This window comes from Crocodylus siamensis, chromosome 7, assembly GCF_052110815.1.
Source record: "Crocodylus siamensis isolate JL-2025a chromosome 7, ASM5211081v1, whole genome shotgun sequence".
In the NCBI taxonomy this organism is placed as follows: Eukaryota; Metazoa; Chordata; order Crocodylia; family Crocodylidae; genus Crocodylus; species Crocodylus siamensis.
Window position 1 is genome coordinate 53,272,625 of NC_143401.1, and position 21,048 is coordinate 53,293,672.

The following is a 21,048-nucleotide window of genomic DNA, read 5'->3' on the forward strand; positions in this document are numbered from 1 at the left end:
TTCATGTTTTCTGCTCTATGAACAGGTGTGCATAGCCTTAAGATGTTTCTGCCTTGTCACTTAGGATTGTACAGACATCCTAGCTTTCCTTTTATAGGCAATTTTTGTTATTTTTATCTTTTAGTAAAGTTCTGATCTTTTTTAGTAAAGGAAGTAATTTTGGTGCTAAGAACAAAAGTACCATACCGGGTCATACCAGTGATCTATTTAGTGCTGTATCCTGTCTTCTACTGAGTGATCCCCCTTTTGGAGCCCTAGTTATTAGCCTTTGACCTGCACTTCCATTCCTATTTTTCATCCCTTCTTTCAAACATTTAACTCTGGTTAGAGGGGGACCACTAACCATAAATGAAGGGGGTTCATAGTTTTCGTATAACAAATAGACTTGTCTCTGATGGTGGCAGTGTATGGTGTAGGGATGGCCAGTGTGCAGTGTAAGTGGCAGGGGCAGACTCTGTATATGACATGAGGTAGAAGGGGAGGAGACAAGCAGCATAGAAAGAGATAGCAAATGAGGTAGGGCGCACAGGGCAGGGAGCAGAAAGCAGAGCAACAGACTGGGTAGAGGAAGGGGATCAGTGTGGTAGGTAGGGTGTGGGGCTAATTGTAGCATGGCTCTCAGAAAGATTGTTCCCCTTCCCCTGTTTTGGAGGAAGAGCATATGAACAGGGTGTATGTAGGGCACTGATTCTCAGCCAGGTTGCCAGGGCACCAGAGTGCCTCGAGATCCTTTGAAGGGTGTGGTAGGCAGTGTGTGGAGATAGGGAGATTAGGGAAGTCTTAGGTTCTGGGTGTGAGGAGATAAACAGCTTAGACTCTCCTTGCCTGGTTGTTCCACTACGCCTACTGCCCTACTGCCTTTCTGCAAGGAGGTAAGCACAGTAATAAATCAATTAGCTGTTGAAATGGGTTGCTGCTGAATTCACAAAAAATTCTGGGGTAGTGCCTCAAGTCTAGATCAGTGGTTCTCACCCTTTTTAGAACAGTGGTGCCAAACTCAACTGGAGCCCCAGGCCAGATCTGGACTACAGGGTTCCTTGCAGGCTGGATTCAGTCTGGGATATAGAGGATGGTCACCATGAACAAGGTGGTGGTGGTGGTGGGTCCAGAGCTGACAAGGAGTCTGGGGGTGGGGATCAGGGTAGAGCCAAGTTTATTTCTGATGGTCTTGGCCAGTGGGGACAAAGAGGCTGCATTCTGCAGCAGCGCCACCTCCCTCAACTTCCAGTAGCTTAAGGGACTGGATAGAGAAGCTCTGCAGGCTGTATGTTTGACTTGTCTGATCTAGAGTGATCTTTCCCCTGTTTTGTACCCCCCTTCCCCTCCCCCGCATTCACCATCATTGGTTTAGGGATGTCATAGGATACACCCCTGACTGTTCTGTTTTAATAGTTATTAGTGGATATATTGTTCATGAATTTGTCCTAGTCCCTTGTTGAATTTGGCTGTCTTATGTGGCTCTACAGTCACCTCTGGCAGTGATTTCCACATAACTATATGCTGTGTAGGGAAAGAAAAAGGATTTTCTTTTATTAGTTTTTAAATGTCTCCTGTTAATTTTAGTGGGTGACCTCTATTTCCCGTATTGGGGGATTTTAGTGAATAACAGGGCATTTGTACATGTGTATGCACTGCAGCGTCAGGCACTTATAAACGCCTGGTGCTGCATCGCATACATTTGTATAAAGAGCAAAATGTCAACATTGAGAAAATGGTAGCAGCATGCTTTTGAAATAAAACACATTGAAGGTGTTTTAGTTCAAAAGCGCACTGCCGCCACTTCGCATGCACGTTATGCTGTTTATACAAATGTATGCAATGCAGCGCCGGGCGCATCAACTCACACGGTCTGCAGACTGGATTAATCAAATCTGCTCTGACGCACTGGATTTCTGGGGTACCAGAATATATTCAAAATATTTTTGATTGAATTTGTGATGTTGGCTTATGAGCTTGTGTTCTGCCTACTCTACTTCTACTTCCTGGACAAGGAAGCAGACAAAGGTACATGTATAAATGCCCATAGTTCCCTATTTGCTTTGTTCACATGCTTCATGATTTGATAGACCTCCAGCCCCTCCCCCTTCCCCCAGCCTTCTTGTTTCTGAGCTGAAGTGTCTAGCCTTTTTTACTCTCTCCTGGTATGGCATCTTGGTTACCTTTCTCTGAACACTTCTAATTCTGTTGTGTTCGTTTTGAGTTGCAGAGATTAGAACTGAACTCTGTTCAAGATGTGGGTACACCGTGGCCTACCAGATAGTCTTCCTTCAGATCTTGAACCAGTCAGTTTCTAGAATATCTAGAGAAGCTCAAGAGAATTAAATGTTAAATTATCTGTAAAATATAACAAAGACCACAAACAAAGAAACAAAAACATGAATGCAGCAGAATTAAGAAACATAAAATGAGGAAAGTTATTGGAGGGAGGTTAGAAACTTGAAAATAATCAAGCTCCTTACTTTCTTTCCTGTATTGCAGGCCTGGTCTTAAAAGCATTAGAGAAATTATCAGGGTGACCTGTACAATACTGAGGAGTAGGACTCTGTTATAGAATATCTTCATTCTTCCTCTTTGCACCGTACTTAAGAGTATGAGCAGGTTTGCTAAGTATGCAACAGATGAAGTATCTTTTCGTTCTTTTGGGTGCTAAAATGCTTCCAACTAAGTAGTTCTAGCTAGAAAATGTCTCTTAGGATGGAATTTCTGGTCTAACTCAAGAAATCGGGGTGAATGGGCTAACTTGAATATCTGAAGCAAAATCACTATACTAATGTTGCTATGCTGCTTCTGGTATTTGAGAGCTTGCCCAGGTATGGTAATAGTCTTAATGTTTAATTCTGTTCTGTTTTCAGCTGCTCTTGGGGTTCAACAGCCTTCATTGCTTGGGGCTTCACCCACTATATATACCCAGCAAACGGCATTGGCAGCAGCAGGACTTACTACACAAACTCCAGCAAACTATCAGCTAACTCAGACAGCTGCTTTGCAGCAGCAAGCTGCAGCTGCAGCAGCTGCATTACAGCAGGTAAGCAAACTCCTATGATTTGTCTGATTATACATGAACTTTGTACTCTAGAAAATGGTAGCTCTGTAAGACTGAAATAGCCTGATGAACGGCAGGTGAATGAAATAAAATTTACCTATTCGTAAGTTCCATGTTGAAAATTCCAAATACTTCACTAAACCCCAGTGGTGTAACTCTAGCTATATTTGGCACTATTTCCTATACTGTATTCTAGAAGTTACGTTAAGTGGCAGCTTTAATAGACAATTCATTTAATTAGGTAAAATTCCAATTAGAATTTTTCACTGTGGTCCAGGGTAGATTAGATATAGAATAGATGTTTGCTTTTGTCAAATCTGAGTAGTTTTAATACAAAAATTGTTAACTTCTCTCATGGTTTTAGAAGTTTTTTGGGGTTTTTATTTAAATTTGTGTTTTGAGTCTTCAGCAGCTAGCTTTCATATTCCTGTATTGGAGAGTATTACTTCCTGTTTTATCAGCTGTTTTCTTTTGTCTTACAGCAATATTCACAACCTCAGCAGACCCTCTATAGTGTACAACAACAGGTTTGTTTAATTCTTATTGTGTACATAACAAATAACATTTTGCCTGTCTTGTAGGTTTTGTCTTCAGAATCTGCTTATTTTTCTTTATGGAAAATGTATATAATTTTTAATGATAGAGGAGAACTTTAAGTCTAAATTTACAGCCATGGAAAGAAACTGCAGCATAGCAGTCTACATTTTGTGTGCAAGGGAAATGTTGAAGTGCTGTGCGTGGTCTCTACTAAACTCCATGCTCTATATGAGACAATGTATTTTAATTGCAGGAAGACCAAAAAAGGATCTCTGTTACATACGTTGTGGTCATACCTGAAAGTTGCAAACCTTTAAGAAAGAATACATGGACAAGAAACTTGTAGGTGCTAATCTTCCTCAGATATAAGGAAGTCTTTCTAGATAGATACTCTGGATATCATAAATTAGGTAATTTACAGTGACAAAAGAAAGTGGAGATGCCTGTTGCTGAATGCATCTGGAAATTAGTGGTCTTTTTAAGAGAACTGCACAGATGGATACAGTCTCATGGATATGCAGAATACGGAAATTACAGAACCCCAAAGTGTTAACTTGAACTAAGCAAAAAATTCTTAATTTTTCCTGAGTTATAAAGAAGAGAAAACTGTTCAGTTTCTTGAGCATATAAAATTAATTTATAACTTTTTATTTTAAGTTGCAGCAACCTCAGCAGACCCTTTTAACCCAGGTTAGTTTGGTTTTATTGTTTGGTCTTCATCCCCAAAGATAGATAATAAGGGAGTACAAATTTGTTTTAAAAACAATAATTGTACTTTCCAGTGTACTGTTTTTGGATGCATAGAATTTATAGTCTGTATTAAAAACTTTATATGATGGAAATTTCATTTGTGCAGCTCTGTTTGATCAAATTTTAAAAATATGTATAACCTTAGTTTTTAGAATTAGGGAAAAGGAAAAGTAGAAGGAATAATTCCTTTCCATATTGCCTCGCCAAAATCCAATTCAGAATTCAAGCTTGTAATTATTTTACAATATAGAACAGCTTCCAAAACTCTTACTAAGATAACATAGAAATCAGATTCCTTTAAGAGCATAGTTGCAGTATATGAGTATAAAAATCTTAAAAGGATTTTGTTGAACTTAATAGACCAGAATGTGAATTTCAAAATATTTTTGATTGAATTTATGATGTTCGCTTATGGGCTTGTGTTCTGCCTACTCTACTTCTATGAGAGTGGACAAGGAAGCTTGGAACTGAGTCAATGAGTAGGCTGAACACAGGCAATCTTAAGCATTGTGTCCCTACAAACCCAGTTGCTTGGATGAAGTGGTTGGTGGGCCAGCTGAAGAGTTACAAACTTCTTTAAGAGTGGTGCAGTCTACATTTCTATAGATCGAGTAGAGTTATTTCTTAGTATCAAGGATTCTTCTAAATCTTAATTTAAAAGCTACAGTTTCCCCTTAGGGGTAGTGTATGGTTTTGTATGCACTTTTGTTTTTGAAAGGTAAATATTTTTTCCAAAGTGTGCTTTAGAAAGATTATTTTTAAACTTGCAGCTCCTTGAGAAGAAACTATTCCCTAAACATTATTAGTTGATTCAAAATGGTTAGAGTTTGATGCTTTATTTTGCTTCCAGCCAGCTGTTGCACTGCCTACCAGTCTTAGCTTGTCTACTCCTCAGCCAGCAGCACAGATAACTGTTTCCTATCCAGCACCACGGTCAAGTCAGCAGCAAACTCAACCACAGAAGCAACGGGTTTTTACAGGAGTAGTTACAAAGCTACATGACACATTTGGTTTTGTGGATGAAGATGTCTTTTTTCAACTCAGGTAAGTCATGTGCCTTTGCCTGCAGACATGTTTAGGGTGGCATTCCTAAATGATGTGAAATTCTATGAAAAACATTTTGACTCAGTGGCTTTGTGGTCGTTTTCTCAAGTAACATCTGTCTAGCAGCAGTGGTTGATAGCTACAAGTGAGATGTTTGAATAAGTTAGAGGTTGTTACCATTAGACTCATAACATGAGCTCTGCTTACTCAGAACTCAGTGCTAGGAAGTTCAAAGGAGTGTAAATGAACTAAGGGGGTGTGGAACTTCAGAATTTGGGGTAGTGGAAAGAACATAATATGATGACCCCCTACATGTGCATCTGCGGTCTGCTGGTTTGGGAACATGAGCCAAGAATTCTAGTATTCTGCCTACTCCCATCTGAAGTAGACAGCAGTATTTTCACTGGATTCATCAGACTGAAGCTTTGGATTAGAGGTAGTCTCTCAGGCTGCCCCCTCCCCCTTGCCTCCTTGTGGAATGCTTGAAGAGAGCTCTGAGGTTTACATTCAAATGCTTGAAGTCTTTGGTATTTGGCTTTGACCAGGTGCAGTATGATGCAATAAATCTTTATAAAATACTTCACATGTGACCTGCACTCGTTCTAATCTTCTTGAAGATTACAATATGCAATTGCTGAACCCAGAGCATGGCTGTGTGGCTGTGCCTTACTAATAACTGGAGGTGCTCAGATTTAAAGATTTTTTTTTTTGGTCAGTACCAATGGCCAATTATTAACAAGCCATACTGGCTGATACTGATCCAATTGTTGATATGTAGCTTGGCAGCTTGGAGTGCATCATCCAGCTGGTAAGTCTGTTGGAGGGAAGGGGTGTGAGGGGTAGAGATTGAGACTTCCACAGTGGGGAAGTAGTGGGGTTGGGGTAGGAGCAGGTGCTGCTCAGCTGGGGCAGGGTGCAGGATGGAGCCACAGGTTGTTTGGGGAGGGGGGGGGCCATGTGTCCCCCACGTCTGTGCATGGGGCAAGGGTGGGCTGTGCGCTCAGGGCCAGGGTCTGTGCCAGTTCCTTCCTGGTGGGGGGGCTGGGCTGTACTCAGGCTGGGTAGGGGGGGTTGGGCAGCAGCGGCATTGGGAGGGGGGCTACAGCCACCCCAAAATTTTCTGTAGCTGCTCCTCCCAGCGCTGCTGCCTCCCAGCCCGCCTCCCTCTCCCACCAGAAAGAGTCCAGCACAACCTCCAGCCGTGAGTGCACAGCAGGCAACCTGCCTTCACCCACGCACAGATCTGGGGGCACAAGTCCCCCCCCAATGTCTCCCCCAGGGGTGTGCCCAGCAGTGCCGCTCCCCGCACCCCCTGGATGAACCACAGCTCTGCCTTGTGCCCTGCCCTGCCTTGGCTGGGCAGCACCTGCCCCAGCTGCACTCCCATGGGGGCCTCGATCTGCTCCCCCTCACCCCCCAGACTTACCTGGCTGAACGCTTCGCTTCAAGCTGTCAGGCTGCACTCCTGGCCGTGTTCATGCTGTATCTGTGGGTGTGCCCTCAGCATTAATTGGTGACATTATCAGCAACATAAGTATAAAAAGTCAATTGCCAATAATGTCAATTTTCCTTTCGTTGGTGCCAATACTATATGGACAGATGTATCGGTGCACCTCTACTAATAACTTGTTTCACCATCTCCATAACTCTAAGCCTAAAATTAGGTTTTCACCTTAACAGAAAGCTCTCTTATAATCAGGGATCCTGGTTTTTTCACTTCAAAAATTGCAACTTTTCTGATTTAAAGAGAATTTTTTTTGCAAATTCTTTGTTTTAAAACCCCTAAATCTTTTTTTTCCCCCCATGATTAACATGAAATACCACTATGTATGTGGGTATCAGTTGAACACAATATTTTATTTATATATTACAATTTTAAAGCAGTTCAGAAGCCTACCGGTGCCTCAATCGCTATAATAAAATAATTATAAATACTTACGAATTTTGGTGTCTGATTTTGGGTTTCCTATTATGGAAAATCAGAGCTCCCCCCAGCCCCTTTGCTCACCAAGATGTGGGTCTGGCTACAGCTGTGTTATGCTGCCACCCCCCACCCTGCTCTGCTTTGTAATGCTGAGCAGCCCTGGTATGCCAGTGCCCTGCCCATGCCATTGTCTCTCACTCCCCACTACCCCCAGCCGTGTCTGCTGGAGTGGGGGCCTTGGCTGCCAGGACTACAGGACAGCCCTGCCCTACTCCCTCCCTCACTGTTGGGGGGCTCAGTTGTCGCTCCCCCCACCCCACTGTCCTCGGCTCCATACTTACCTGTGGGGAGCTGCTCTCCAGGCTGTCTGGCATGTGTGAGCATGCACATGGTGCCCCCTGCTGATTGCCCTCCTCCTGCTCCCCCCAGCCCCTTGCAGGCTGGAACTGTGCAAACCTGCAAGAGGAAACCCACTGTTTCCTGTGTTTTTCTACTTTTAAAGGAGACAATCCAGGTTTTTTTCCCCTGAAAATGAGAAAATCTGTTTTTTACTGTGTTTTTCTGTGGCGAATGGAAAACCCAGATTCCTGCTTTACAATACAGCCTTTTTTCTTTTTTTTTTGGCAGTGCTGTTAAAGGAAAGACTCCTCAAGTTGGTGATAGAGTTTTGGTAGAAGCTACCTATAATCCTAATATGCCTTTCAAATGGAATGCACAGAGAATCCAGACTCTTCCAAATCAGGTAAATGCAGTTATTCAATCTAGTGCTTACTAATTTTTTTCTAATATTAAGGTCACTTTTACAGTGCATTTATTCTGTTCCCATTAGAATCAGACCCAGACTCAACCTTTGATCAAGACTCCTCCAGCTGTACTTCAGCCCATTGCACAGCAGCCTGCATTCAGTGTTCAGGCACAGCCACAGCCGCAATCACTGTTACAGGCCCAAATATCAGCAGCTTCTATTACACCTTTGCTTCAGACTCAGCCTCAGCCTTTATTACAGCAGCCACAACAGAAAGGTATCTTTTCAATATACACAACTTGCTTTTGTTTCTCTCTCATTGATATGTGTAGAATTTAAATGTTGTTTCATCTTTAAAAATAAAATCATAGAAACAAAATGAAAAGGATTGTAGTTGATTATAGATGGGCAAAGCTGTATAATTTATAATTATACATCCTATGGTACTCCTTTGTAATACCCCCCCCCAATAAAAATCCATGAAGTTCCTCAGGATTTATGATATAAATTTATTTTAGCATGTATAAATAAATTAACCTTGGGTTTTATTTTATGTTTAGATTTCTCACTGATGGTGTCATGCAACTCAAACTAAAAAGATAATTAATGATGTTAATTAAGTTATTAATATGCAAACAGTATTCAGAGATTTAATACAACTGTAAAAGTATTCAGTATTTGTAACTCTTTTGAGGCAGTTATTCCCAATTATGTGCTTATATCTAAAAGGGTTTCTTTCTCTTTTTCTTTTCTTTTTTTTAGCTGGTTTGTTACAGCCCCCTGTCCGTATAGTTTCACAGCCTCAGCCAGCACGAAGACTAGATCCACCATCAAGATTTTCAGGGAGGAATGACAGGGGGGATTCTATCCCAAACAGAAAAGATGACAGAAGGTGTGTTGCTAATGATGAATCTACTAGTGAAGTTCTTCGTATGCTATGTTTAGGGTGCTCAACTATAAGTAGAAAAATTAATCTCAAAATGATAATGGTACAATCAGGTTATCTCCCATTTATCAAGTATTGATTTAAATGATGCCTTTAACTATTTAAATGCTTGTGGACCATATGGTCAGTTTTATAACAAAGCATTTTTTTCACTTTGTTTGACTACATTGTATTTTCGTAGCATAAGAGGCCTGCTTCTTTCTAAAATTGCGTTAGCTTCTACAATGAGAAATACTTACCTTATACGTTTTTTAAGTCGTGAAAGAGAACGAGAGAGACGTAGGTCACGAGAGAGGTCACCTCAGAGAAAACGCTCCAGAGAGAGATCACCTCGGCGAGAGAGAGAAAGATCACCTCGGAGACCGCGTCGTGTTGTCCCTCGTTACACAGTTCAGTTTTCCAAGTTTTCCTTAGACTGGTATGTTCATAGTCTCCTTCCTCTTTTGAAAATTACTTTTAATTTGTCAAATGGTATAGCCTGAAAATGATCTTGGATTCTTTTTTGGTTTAGTTTATTAAAAGCAGCTTGTTTCTCGACTACAGAGGGGATAAGTTACAGATGTTGTAATTCTGTCAGCCACATGTGTAAATCGGACCCAACACTTTTGGATGTTTTGGTTTACAGAAAGGTCCAGCTTAACTTGCTGAGCTGACCTAGCATTATTCTGCTAGTGATACACCACATGCTTTGTTTTGGATCACCTGCTGATCCGATTGATGTGCAAGTCTGCCTTATACCATCCATCTTCCAGTAACTTGATCCATAGGAATCAGGGATTACTTTAGAGGGCTGATCCTTTGTGGCTTTCTATCAGTCAGATCACTCCATGCTTCGTAAATAAATGTGTGGTTAGTTTCTCACGGTTTCTTTTTTTTTCCAATTCATATTTCCAGTTTGTACTATTCATGCTTTCTGGTATGTAGAAACCGTTTAAGTATAAATGTTCTGACAGCAACCTGTTCTAAGACACACTTCTTGCAAGTCTCTCAGTGTATGTGGATGTTTCTCAACAGCTTTCTTTGTATGATCTTCAATCCATCAACATTTCAGTCTTCACTACAGTTTCTTGTATTTCCTCATTGACTGCTCCCTTTGTTTTACTGACCCATAGTTTCTTTATTTCTACAGCTTTGTGGTCTGCATCGCCAGTCAGGGACCATATTTTGACTTAACCATATATGTTGCTATTTGTATCAGTAGCGTCAGCGTTAAATATTAACAGCCTCCAAATTTAAAGGGAAGGGCTAGTATCAAATGACTTTGGAGTCTTGTATCATGATTTGTGCTAAATTCTGTAGAAGGCAGCTAAGCATGGTGCTGTTTGCTAAATGAAATATTAGGCTCTTTTTCTGTCACCTTGGATAATTTTACAGGATACATTTGTATTGTTTCTTTGTTATTTTTAGTTAGTATGTTTCAATTCTGGTTTCATTCTCTATTTTCAGCCAACTTGTAAGCATGTGTATTTTTCAAATCCTTTCGTTTGACAGATATTATTTGACTTTTCTAAAATGTAAATTTAGAAAAGTGTTGAAAAAAAGAAATGTTATGGTAGAATTTTAAATATCAAATGGTTAATTTTCTGAGCATTGCTATTGAAATGAAATTAGATGTGAACCCTGCTGTGTTAGCATTTTACAATCTAAAGTAGCACTGGGATTCAGCATATTATTGGTGGCATTTCTAGTGAATGGTTAAAAAAATCTTAGTAATGTACCTTTTTAAGATTAAGATCTCTTTATTACTGTGTGCTTCAAAATAAGTCTTCTTCTTACAGCCGTAGTTGTGATATGATGGAATTGAGACGACGTTATCAGAACTTGTATATTCCTAGTGACTTCTTTGATGCACAGTTTACATGGGTGGATGCTTTCCCTATGTCAAGACCATTTCAGTTGGGAAACTACTGCAATTTCTATGTCATGCACAGAGAAGTAGAATCTTTAGACAAAAATACTGCTGTTCTTGACCCACCAGATGCTGATCATCTGTACAGTGCAAAGGTTTGTATATCACCTTATATTTTGGTGCTCCATTAGAAATTGTTTACAATACAACAGAACTTAGGTTTCACTGCACAAGTGTGTTATTTTCTCTTCTTCCCCATAGGAATGACTTTCTTCAGAGCAGATGTTCTTAGTTGATTATATTTAGTGTGTTAATGTGTGCATTAATAGATCTAAAAATGAAAATGAACTTAAGGATGATTTGCAGATACTTAAAATAATCAGTAAAACTAGGATAATGCTGGATTATGGATCAGCAGCAGTGAGTTTTTATTATTTGGGTTCTGTTTCCAGCTCTGTCAGTCTGTGACATTGGTTAGGTCACTTACCTGTTTTGTGCCATGGGTTCATTCACCTGTAAACTGAGCTATGATTTGATCAGTGCATGAAAGATTTTGTTTTGTTTTTTATCAAGATATTGCTAGTTATCTTTTACCAGCTAAAATACTACATTATGATAACATTAAGACTGTTTTAAAAAAAAAAGATGTAATCTTAAAACTGAAAAACTAAAAACTTGGGAAATTAAAAGGTGCAATTGGTCTAGACAGAAGTGAGAGGTGATTTTTCTGAATATGGGAAGCTTCCTGGCTTCTTTTAAAGTGGTGATACAGGTCATATTTAGGCATTTGAATGTGCTTACTGTACTTTGACACATTTTCCTGTTTGGCTTGCCTAAGTTTAATTACAATTTTACGGTGTCTGTAACAAAATCTAAATCAAGCATGTTATGATGGTGCTGGGAGCCAAAGATCCATGGCTGAAATCATAAATGTACTTGGTGCTGATTTCTGTTTAAACAACTCTGTATATAATGCTAATCTGTAAAATAACACAAGTTGTCTTTAAATATAGATGCTTTCAATTGCTTAATATACTTCCATGGTTTTGTATACTTTAAACATGCTAATAGAACCTAAACAGAAAATTTGCTACTTGATTCCTCTCCTCCCATTTTGGGGGTTTTAAAGGTCATTAATTTAAGGTAGGAAGAACTAGTGTTGTTTTGTCTTGGTTGGTATTTTAGACCCCAGTCTAAAATGCACTATAACTACCTGTGCATGGTTTGACCTTTTTATACTCGCTAGGCTTGTTAACTTGAATGGGAATATTTAAATGCATAAGTACTTGCAAGCTCTCTATATTATTTACCACAGATTCTGGTGTCTTAACCAAGTTGAACTATTTGATTCATATAATAGGTGATGTTAATGGCTAGTCCTAGTATGGAAGATCTCTATCATAAATCATGTGCCCTTGCTGAAGATCCCCAGGAACTTCGTGATGGATTTCAGCATCCTGCTAGACTTGTTAAGGTAATTTGTATTTCAGCACTAGGTGTCTTGGGAATTTCCAGCTGTGGAACAGGGGTCCAAAACTTACGTATTCAGATTTAAACTGTTTAGAGAAACTTTAAAAGCCATGCTTATTTTTATGTAGTCTTTCATACAATCATCAAAATGTATGCATGTCTCAGCAATGAAGCACGTCCAAATGAAGCGATACTTGAGCAAATGTATTCCTTTTGTCAACGTTGATATTTAACTATGAACTGTAGATTTAACACTCTACTACTACAGAAGGTGCTACTAAGTTTTTTAAAGACCAATACGTTTGTCTTTTTTTAGTCTGTTAAAAGGCTTCATATGTCTGCTCTGAAGTGACTTAAGGGTAAGATGGCAGTATTTAAACCTGTTCTCATTAATGCAGTTAATAAGAGAGAGTGGACTTGAAGATCCAAAACCACTTTCTGTCCCACTGTGACTGTGTTTGGAAATGGTCTTGCTTTCCAGTCTGAGCTATTATGTAGGTTTCTAGATGTTATTTAAAGGTATCTGTTTGCTCTTGAAATATGGTTGTGTGTCAGTGGATGATCCTTATATCACTTACATGTCAACTGATGTATTTTGAAAGCTTTGGATCAAACTTGTGATATAAATGTAAAATCTTGTTTAAAAGGAAGCATTTATATACCTCTAAAGTAAAAAAAAATGAACTGTTTCACCATTTAATTTGTAAAGGGTACGTCATCATATTACCATATTACCAAATTATTGGCCCACAAAATAACAAGCATCTGTCTATCAGGTAATAGTTAATGAAAAGTCTCGCAAAGCAAGAATGAGTGGTGATGTTTTAAACCTATTCCATTTCTGAAACTACTGTGGAAAAAAATAACTGAACTCTTTCTTGTCTGAGACTTTCAGTTTTAAATGTTTTGACGTCTTTTTAGTAAACTGAATGGTATGTTTCCTGCTACATATATTTTCTAGTGTTCTTACAGTTTGGGGAACTATTTTTCCTAGCAGGGAAGCATTCAGTAGACTCTTTTTGTCTAGTTTTTAGTGGGTATGAAAGGCAAAGATGAGGCCATGGCTATTGGAGGACACTGGTCCCCATCACTGGATGGACCGGATCCAGAAAAGGACCCTTCGGTGCTGATTAAGACGGCTATTCGTTGTTGCAAGGCCCTAACAGGGATTGACTTAAGTGTGTGCACACAATGGTAAGTACTGTCCTCCAAAATAGAATGTACTGCACAAATATTTGATTCTTACAGAAGTGCTTTAGAAAACCAAACCTCTGTCAGCAGTTCGTGATGGTTCAGGTAAACTTTTCAAAGAGTTGTTCTATTTTGTAATGCCAGTTTGGTGCCAAATGTGCTGAATAATATAATAGAGCTAATTTAATTCTGGATTTGTTTTGTTGTTGCGCTGTAAGTTTGCAATGGATGTTTGTTGAAAATACTTTTCATTTCATGCATAGCTGAAGAAGATCGTCAAGAGAACTTCATTTCATTGTTCTTTTGTTATAAATAATTAGCCCTTGGTTACATAGCCATATTTTCTCTTGAGTTTGTTTTTTGTCCTGTGTTTAACACTTAAACTGACACAATGGCAGTGTGCAGGTTGTACTGTACACTAAATATAAAAGATATTCAGTTATCTTCTTTAATTTGAACTTCAGAGTTGCTTGCATAAATTAGCAGGCACATTGCTTTACCTAAAGCAGTTAGCATATTGTTTGTTTCTCTCTATTTTAACTTGCAGTACAAAATACAAATGTGCCCAAAGAAAAAATATGGCGTTCATAATTTTTTTCTTTAGATAAACTTCAAGTTCTTGCAGCAAAATTTCTTTACTTGATGTGCTACAAGTGAACTAGGCTCTTTAAAATGTATTGTAGAATTTTTTTTCCAACATGCTTCTTCCCTTGCAACAGGTACCGTTTTGCAGAGATTCGCTACCATCGCCCTGAGGAGACCCACAAGGGGCGTACAGTTCCAGCTCATGTGGAGACAGTGGTTTTATTTTTCCCGGATGTTTGGCATTGCCTTCCCACCCGCTCAGAGTGGGAAACCCTCTCCCGAGGATACAAGCAGCAGCTGGTCGAGAAGCTTCAGGGTGAACGCAAGGAAGCTGATGGAGAACAGGCACTGAACGCTAATCCCTTTTTCTATTTCTGCTTCTCACAGGCACAGGAACACAGGCACAAAATGCACACCACATACTACACAACAAACATACATAGGAGGAACATAACTGGTAACAATGACTGGTAAACCAGCTTTCAGCAGTGTAGTGAATGTTGTTTATCTTTATTTCAGCTAGTATACTAACTTTTAATGTGTGCTGATACCACAAGTGGAAGTAAAATGTGCTTATGATGCTCAGAGCATTTCTTATCTTTAGAACTAGATGCTGGAATCTGGGACCAGTTGTTGAGTGAGATTTCAGTATTACTAGCCGTCTTAAACATTTTGCCATTTTCTAAAATTTCTAAACTTTTTCTTGTGGCCGGCTCTGGTTATGATATTTGAATTTGGACAAGCAGTAGTCGGAAATATTTGAATTTCAGGCCATGTGGCTGATCAGCATCTTGGAATAAGGAAAGGTCTGACTGAATCAAAAATAACTGGGGAATTTGAAACATGGGGCAAGATCACACACTGTATGGTTAATGGAAACCAGCGGTGTCTGTGTAACCCCAATATTCTTTGTGGTGTTCTTTATCACCCTTTTGTATTTTACAGATCTGGCTTTTATTGGCTGAGTGGCACTGTGATCATTTATAAAGTGGTAGAATGTGTGTGTGAACATGTCTAAACAATAACTTTAGGAGAAGACTTATCTGAAACAGTTGTGACCTTGCACAAATCAGCAACAAATTTAAAAATAAATAAATAATTTCCAAACTTTCTGGATGATAATTCCTTAATTTTATTTGTCAGGATGAAGAGGAAAAAGATGATGGGGAAGCTAAAGAGATCTCTACTCCTACACACTGGTCTAAACTGGATCCGAAAACAATGAAGGTAACACATTGAATATCTGAAATTTTTTTCACGATACTTTCATTTTTAATTATATTTATCTAAACTAGTATTTACATGATTTTTGAGAGTTAACAGCAGCAAACCTTTTCTGTTATTTTTCCTTTTTAACATAGTAGTTCATTATAGATGTTCCAGCTAAGGTCCATTTAATTTCAGCAACAGTCATAACTCTGAATTGGACACTTTATGCTACGTACAATGTAGGGGAAGTGGTTTTTATCAGCTAGGCTTCATTTATTGAACTGAAAATGAAAAGCCAGATCCCTTCAGACCCATGTACTAGCATGTAGAGTCTGTTTAGAATGATGGAGGTATCTCAAAGAAGAGATTAGAGTAGAAACACAGATCAAGTGCCTGATGCCCATTTTCTGTGCAAGTATTTTGTGTATTTGATTTATACAGCTACACTGTTCATATATCATACTTCAGAACCTTTATTAGTTGTTCCAGTATTGATGAAAAGGGACTTCAGTTACTAGCTGTTGGGTAAAGTTTGCTTTTCTAACTTTACCTTTTATTGTTGATGATCTGTTTCACTCTTTCTCTGATTAGTACCATTTACAGAACTTCTGTGTACTAGGTAAATGACCTTCGCAAAGAGTTAGAAAGTCGAACTCTTAGCTCTAAAGGACTGAAATCGCAGCTGATTGCCCGACTTACAAAGCAGCTGAAAGTAGAGGAACAAAAAGAAGAACAGAAGGAGTTGGAAAAATCTGAAAAAGAGGAGGAAGAAGAGGAGGATAGGAAATCTGAAGATGACAAAGAGGTTGGCTTTTAAATGCATTGGTGCAACTCTGAAACTGTTAGGCAATAAGAAATTGGTACCTACTTACATTAAAGTTTTAAAGTTGGCAAGAGGATTGGAAGCCCAAGGGAAATGTCTCTTACTGTAACTTAAATTGTTAGAAAGTTAGGCCCTGAAAGCAGTGAAAACTTGGCTAAGATGTATTTTAATTTCTTAAATTTCAAAACTTGCTGACTAACGTCTGCATAAATGGCAGAAGGCCATTCCTGGTGTTTATTTGTGTCCTGCTTCTGTGCCATGACCAGGGATCCTGGTTTTCTTGGTTTAAAATTTGTACGTTCTCTGATTTTAAAATACTCCGAATTCTCTGATTAAAACACCCTGAATCTGTGATCTTTTTTTCCCACGGTTAAAATGAAATGCCACTAGATAAATATAGAGATATAGAGAGAGATCTATGTATGTATCACCACATCTCCCCCCGCCGCCCCCCATGTCCCACTCCCTGGGAGTGTACACAGCAGCAAGGAGCCAGCACCCCTCTCCCCCCACAGATGAGCTCCCTGTGGCTCTGTCTTGCTGCCTGGCCAGGCCCCATGGCTGCACAGCTGGGCCCCAACTGAGCAGCACCCCCACCAACCCTGCCCTACCCCCTCCCTAACTGTGGGAGCCTCAGTCTGACAACCCCTACCCCCGGTCTTGGCTACAGACAGCTGGGGGATCTGTTCTCCACGCATGTGGTGCTCCCTTTGTCCCACTCCTCTCAGCCCCAGGCAGCCCCTTGCAGGCTGGAACTCTGCCAGCCTGCAAGGAGAAAGCTGCAGCCTCCCATACTCTTCTTAAAGGAGAAAATCCGCATTTTTCTGCAGTCAATGAAAAGCCCTTATCCCTGGCCATGGCCCCAGAAATACTTCTGTGATGGATATCAACAGAAGAATCTATATAGGAACAACTAATGCAATGGACAGGTGTTACATTTATGCTGGTAAGTGAAGCAGGGCCTCCCCAATGCTAATTCCTGGCCTGCTGGTGTTGAAATCACTTTTAAATCCATCTTCTTTAAACTGAAAGGCCAGGAACTGGGGTCAGGGAAGCTGTCCCTGGCCTTGTGTCCTTGTACCTCCAGCTTTTAAACCACTGTGTGAACCCACTCAACTGTTCAGCCAGTGACTTTCCTTTAGTGTCAGTCCTGAAATTTAATTGTTCCTTCCCTTCTCCCTTGAAAGGATGATTAAAATCATTGTTGCTGTACTCAGTGGCAGCTTCCCCAGCATTTGTTCCTTCCTGTGTGTTGGATCAGAAACACCTGAGTATTCATTAGGGTGTACCACAGTATATGGAAATATTCAGTAGTATGCTATTTTAAAAGCAGCTAGACTCCTTACTATCTTCAGACCACACTTTTATGCTCCCGAGTCATCAGTTCAATCTAAAAGTCTCACTATTTCTATCCATTGTAATTCTGCCAGTTGTAATTTACAAGTAAAAATACTCTATTGCAGTTGTATCTAAAAGGATTGTGCTTTTTTTAATCCTGTTCAAGTTTAAATTTGTGCTGAATGTATGTGATGGAGGAAGAAGTTAGGAATCCTTTATTGTTTCCATGTAATAGAAATGGTAAACCTGTTTATAGGGCTCCAGAAAGCTTTCTCACTGTTGGTATTTTTGCTTCTTACACATCACATCTCTGAGGGGTGGCACCCTTCTAGTTATGAAGTAACTATGCTGCTCCACATGCTAATTGGAGATGTCTGTTGCTCCCTAAGCAAAAATATGCATGCCCCACAATGTGGTGGTTTTGAATGTTCTAAGGAATATTGTTGGCTAACAAGATTTCAGCTGCAAACATGTTCTTTATAATGGCAACAGGGACACCATTTATAATCTCTTTCTAAAAGTACATAATTTCTGTCTGGTTAAATTTCCTGGTTGTTTAGCCTTCTATTCCTTGTTTTAAAAGCATGGAATACTACATTTTCTTGAATACAAGATGATCTCCCCCATCATTAGATTCTGTAGATGGAAAATGTATAAATTAGTTACAATTTTCCAGGTATAGAATCTAATTGCTGGAGGTTTACCTTGAATTTGTCTCCCTCCCACTGCTACAACAGAGAAAATATATCTGGGGGGTCAGGTAGCCCCCTTGCCCTCTGCTCCCCAGCCAAGCTTCTTTGTCCTGTAGTCCCTTTCTGTGCTTCATACTGTCAGACCCTGCTTGCCCTGGACACAGGGAAGCGAGTGGCAAATTTGAAAGCACTGACCTTGAAATAAACATGCCTGTAATAATTTGCACAGCAGCAAATTACTGAAAGTACTCATAGACTTAATTCATTCAGAATTAATGCATTTGACCTTATTTGAAATTGTTGCAAGTTTTAAAACAAGTATTCTATAAACGTACTTTTAAGAAGCAGTCTTGTATCTGCTTGTATGTAGTACAAACGTAAAAAAAAAAAAATCTTTTTCAAAGCCAAATCAGTTCCAAATTCAACTGAGCAAAGCTCAGTAGTCAAGCTCCAAAATTTGACTTGGGCACAGCTCAGTTGTCAAATGTGTGTGGCTCTATCACTGGGCAAGTATCCTCCCTCCTAGACCCATTGGTTTTGGGCTTTGGATACTCCCCAAATCCAGGCAGGCATCCTACATTCAAGCCCCAGGCCTGGATGCCCTGGGGTTCAGATGCCCTATCTCCCTTTATCTTAGCCAAAAGGCTGCAAAATGTGAATTGTTCATTATATTATTCCAAAACCAAAATAAACTGTGTGTGATTTTAGTCCAAAGCCAAAAGGCTCATGATTTACCATAAGGTTCATTGGGCTGGGCCTCAGCAGATTCAATAGCATTTAAAGCTGTGGTGACCCTGTAGCACAGCACTCTATGTACTCCAGGTATTCTCCAGCCCCTTCCTTGCTTCCCCCAAATTTGTGTGCATTTAACCCTCATTCATGACTGGAACTGGGTGTGTTTGTCAAGAATCCTGGGATCCTGCAAAAATGTATATGCAGATAAGGCACAGGGTAACCTGGTCTGGCTCCACCTCATGAAGGGCATGGCCACATTAATCATATGTGACAGGATGAGAGATGGGGCAATAGGGATTCTGGATTAACTGTTTGGGGCTCCATTTTTAATGATGTTTGCCAGACATGTAAGGCTGTTTGAAGAAACGGGAATCATTGGAAGTTGGGAAAGAAAGACGCAGCTCAGCTTTGGGGGTGAAGAGAAAGTCTAAATGTATGCAGTGTAGTGACTTACCACGACTTGAGAGAGAGTCAGTGCTGAGGGGACTGAGCACAATGGATACTACCATCTTATTCAGATAAGATCAAATGTAACATTTTTGGCACCTTCCTTGCTCCAATGGCCTTATGGCTAAGGGCAAGCAAAACTCGGGGGCATCTGAACCCCAAGCCTCTGGATTTGGGTCTGCATGGAGGATGCCTGCCAAAGGTTTTGGAAACATCTGAAGCCCCAGGTACGGGTGAAGGATGTTTGCCAGTAGTAGGGCCACTTATGGTTTTGGACTCTTGGATTAGGAATTAGTTTTGGCTAATTTGGCCTTGGATACAAATTAATAAAAACAAAAAAACAAAAAACATTTTTTGGCACCAAGGGGAGGGTGTCAGGTTTGGCTCTGGCCCCTCCCAGTGCTGGCCTCATATTACAGTACCTCCAGGCCCAGTGCCAGTTCCCTGTGGAGGGAACACCCACCCGTTTTGGCCTGGAGGTGGGAGGGGGTTGTTTTTGTTTTGGGGGGGAGGTGTTAAGGGATGTGCATGCATGTGCACAGACAAAGGTTTCCATCAGCATGTTTTTCCAATATGAGCAAGCCATGTGTGTTTATAGTCATGCTCAGTGTTGGCTGCATTTAATCAATTTTCAGTCAGCTTCCATTACTGAGAACATGCTGCTTCTGGCAGCAGTTTAAATGCATTGTCTATCAGTAATGATGTTTCCTTGTATGTGAATGTACAACGAGGGGCTTTTTCTCCCGTGCTGATTGGGGGGGGGACCTTATCTTGTTTTCAAGTGACTACAGTAATTAAAGTGCATATATATACTTGAAGTTTCAGCTGGTAAGTGTTCTTTGTGTTTGCGGGGGGATTTTTTAGGAAGAAGAAAGGAAGCGTCAAGAAGAAATGGAGCGGCAGCGACGAGAGAGACGATACATCTTACCTGATGAGCCTGCCATCATTGTACATCCTAACTGGGCAGCAAAAAGTGGAAAATTTGATTGTAGTATCATGTCTCTCAGTGTTCTTCTGGACTACAGATTGGAAGATAATAAAGAACATTCTTTTGAGGTAGTTCATTTATATTACTCTGGTCCAGTTTCAAAGTAATACAGTGCTCTACAAGAAAACAACTTTTTGGGGTTCTGAGAAACCGTTTCTAGAACCCAATTGTTGAATGAGGACTTTATCCAGTGGTTCTTAGCTTTTAGTAATTCTGTTGCAGCATAAAATATTATGTAATGCATTATTTCAAAATATCAAGCTGGACCCGATGATCTGTAAGGTCCCTTTCAGTCCCCAACATCTATGAAACTATCTGTATTTTTAATATAGTATTGATACTTTTCATTTTTTAAAATATAGTTGGTCAAACAGCATATGCATTGCCTTAACTTCATTTCTGGAAAAGCTGTCTAGACTCAGATGCTGCAATTACTACTATGTGGTTGTTTTATCACTCTAAAATAAACACATCTTCCTATTTTCCCTCTATTAAAGGGAGTCTTGGGAAGGACATTAAGGCCAGTTCTGGTATGTTTCTGTACTCCTAAATGTATTGTATTTATATGATGAGTATATTAAGACCACGGTGGCTGAACCATGGCTCATAAGACACATGCAGCTCTCTGGCATGGTACTTGTGGCTCTCCGGGGCTGTTCTGGGGGACACTGGGGGCTGGGGCTTCAGCCGTGCTGCTTACCCTGGGGCGTGCTCCCCACGTGGAAAGTCGGA

At 40.0% G+C, this 21,048-nt stretch overlaps 1 protein-coding gene and 1 non-coding gene across 5 annotated transcripts in view; both read left to right on the forward strand.

The window, feature by feature from the left end:
* CCAR1 (cell division cycle and apoptosis regulator 1) overlaps positions 1–21,048 on the forward strand; it is a 38,128-nt gene that overhangs the window by 8,275 nt on the left and 8,805 nt on the right. For 2 of the 4 annotated variants that reach the window (XM_090056841.1, XM_090056840.1), the window contains exons 4-18: positions 2,853–3,025; positions 3,526–3,570; positions 4,238–4,270; positions 5,181–5,374; positions 7,926–8,040; positions 8,128–8,320; positions 8,806–8,935; positions 9,246–9,407; positions 10,768–10,993; positions 12,199–12,312; positions 13,336–13,502; positions 14,219–14,429; positions 15,228–15,311; positions 15,913–16,098; positions 20,193–20,384. In XM_090056841.1, the coding sequence (XP_089912967.1) occupies positions 2,853–3,025; positions 3,526–3,570; positions 4,238–4,270; positions 5,181–5,374; positions 7,926–8,040; positions 8,128–8,320; positions 8,806–8,935; positions 9,246–9,407; positions 10,768–10,993; positions 12,199–12,312; positions 13,336–13,502; positions 14,219–14,429; positions 15,228–15,311; positions 15,913–16,098; positions 20,193–20,384 (2,225 nt within the window). The remainder of the gene's footprint in view (positions 1–2,852; positions 3,026–3,525; positions 3,571–4,237; positions 4,271–5,180; positions 5,375–7,925; positions 8,041–8,127; positions 8,321–8,805; positions 8,936–9,245; positions 9,408–10,767; positions 10,994–12,198; positions 12,313–13,335; positions 13,503–14,218; positions 14,430–15,227; positions 15,312–15,912; positions 16,099–20,192; positions 20,385–21,048) is intronic. The other 2 variants (XM_090056842.1, XM_090056843.1) reach the window with 2 other exon arrangements.
* LOC149859799 (small nucleolar RNA SNORD98) lies at positions 13,120–13,182 on the forward strand. Its single transcript, XR_016443696.1, has one exon. It is a non-coding gene; the product is annotated as a small nucleolar RNA SNORD98 (small nucleolar RNA).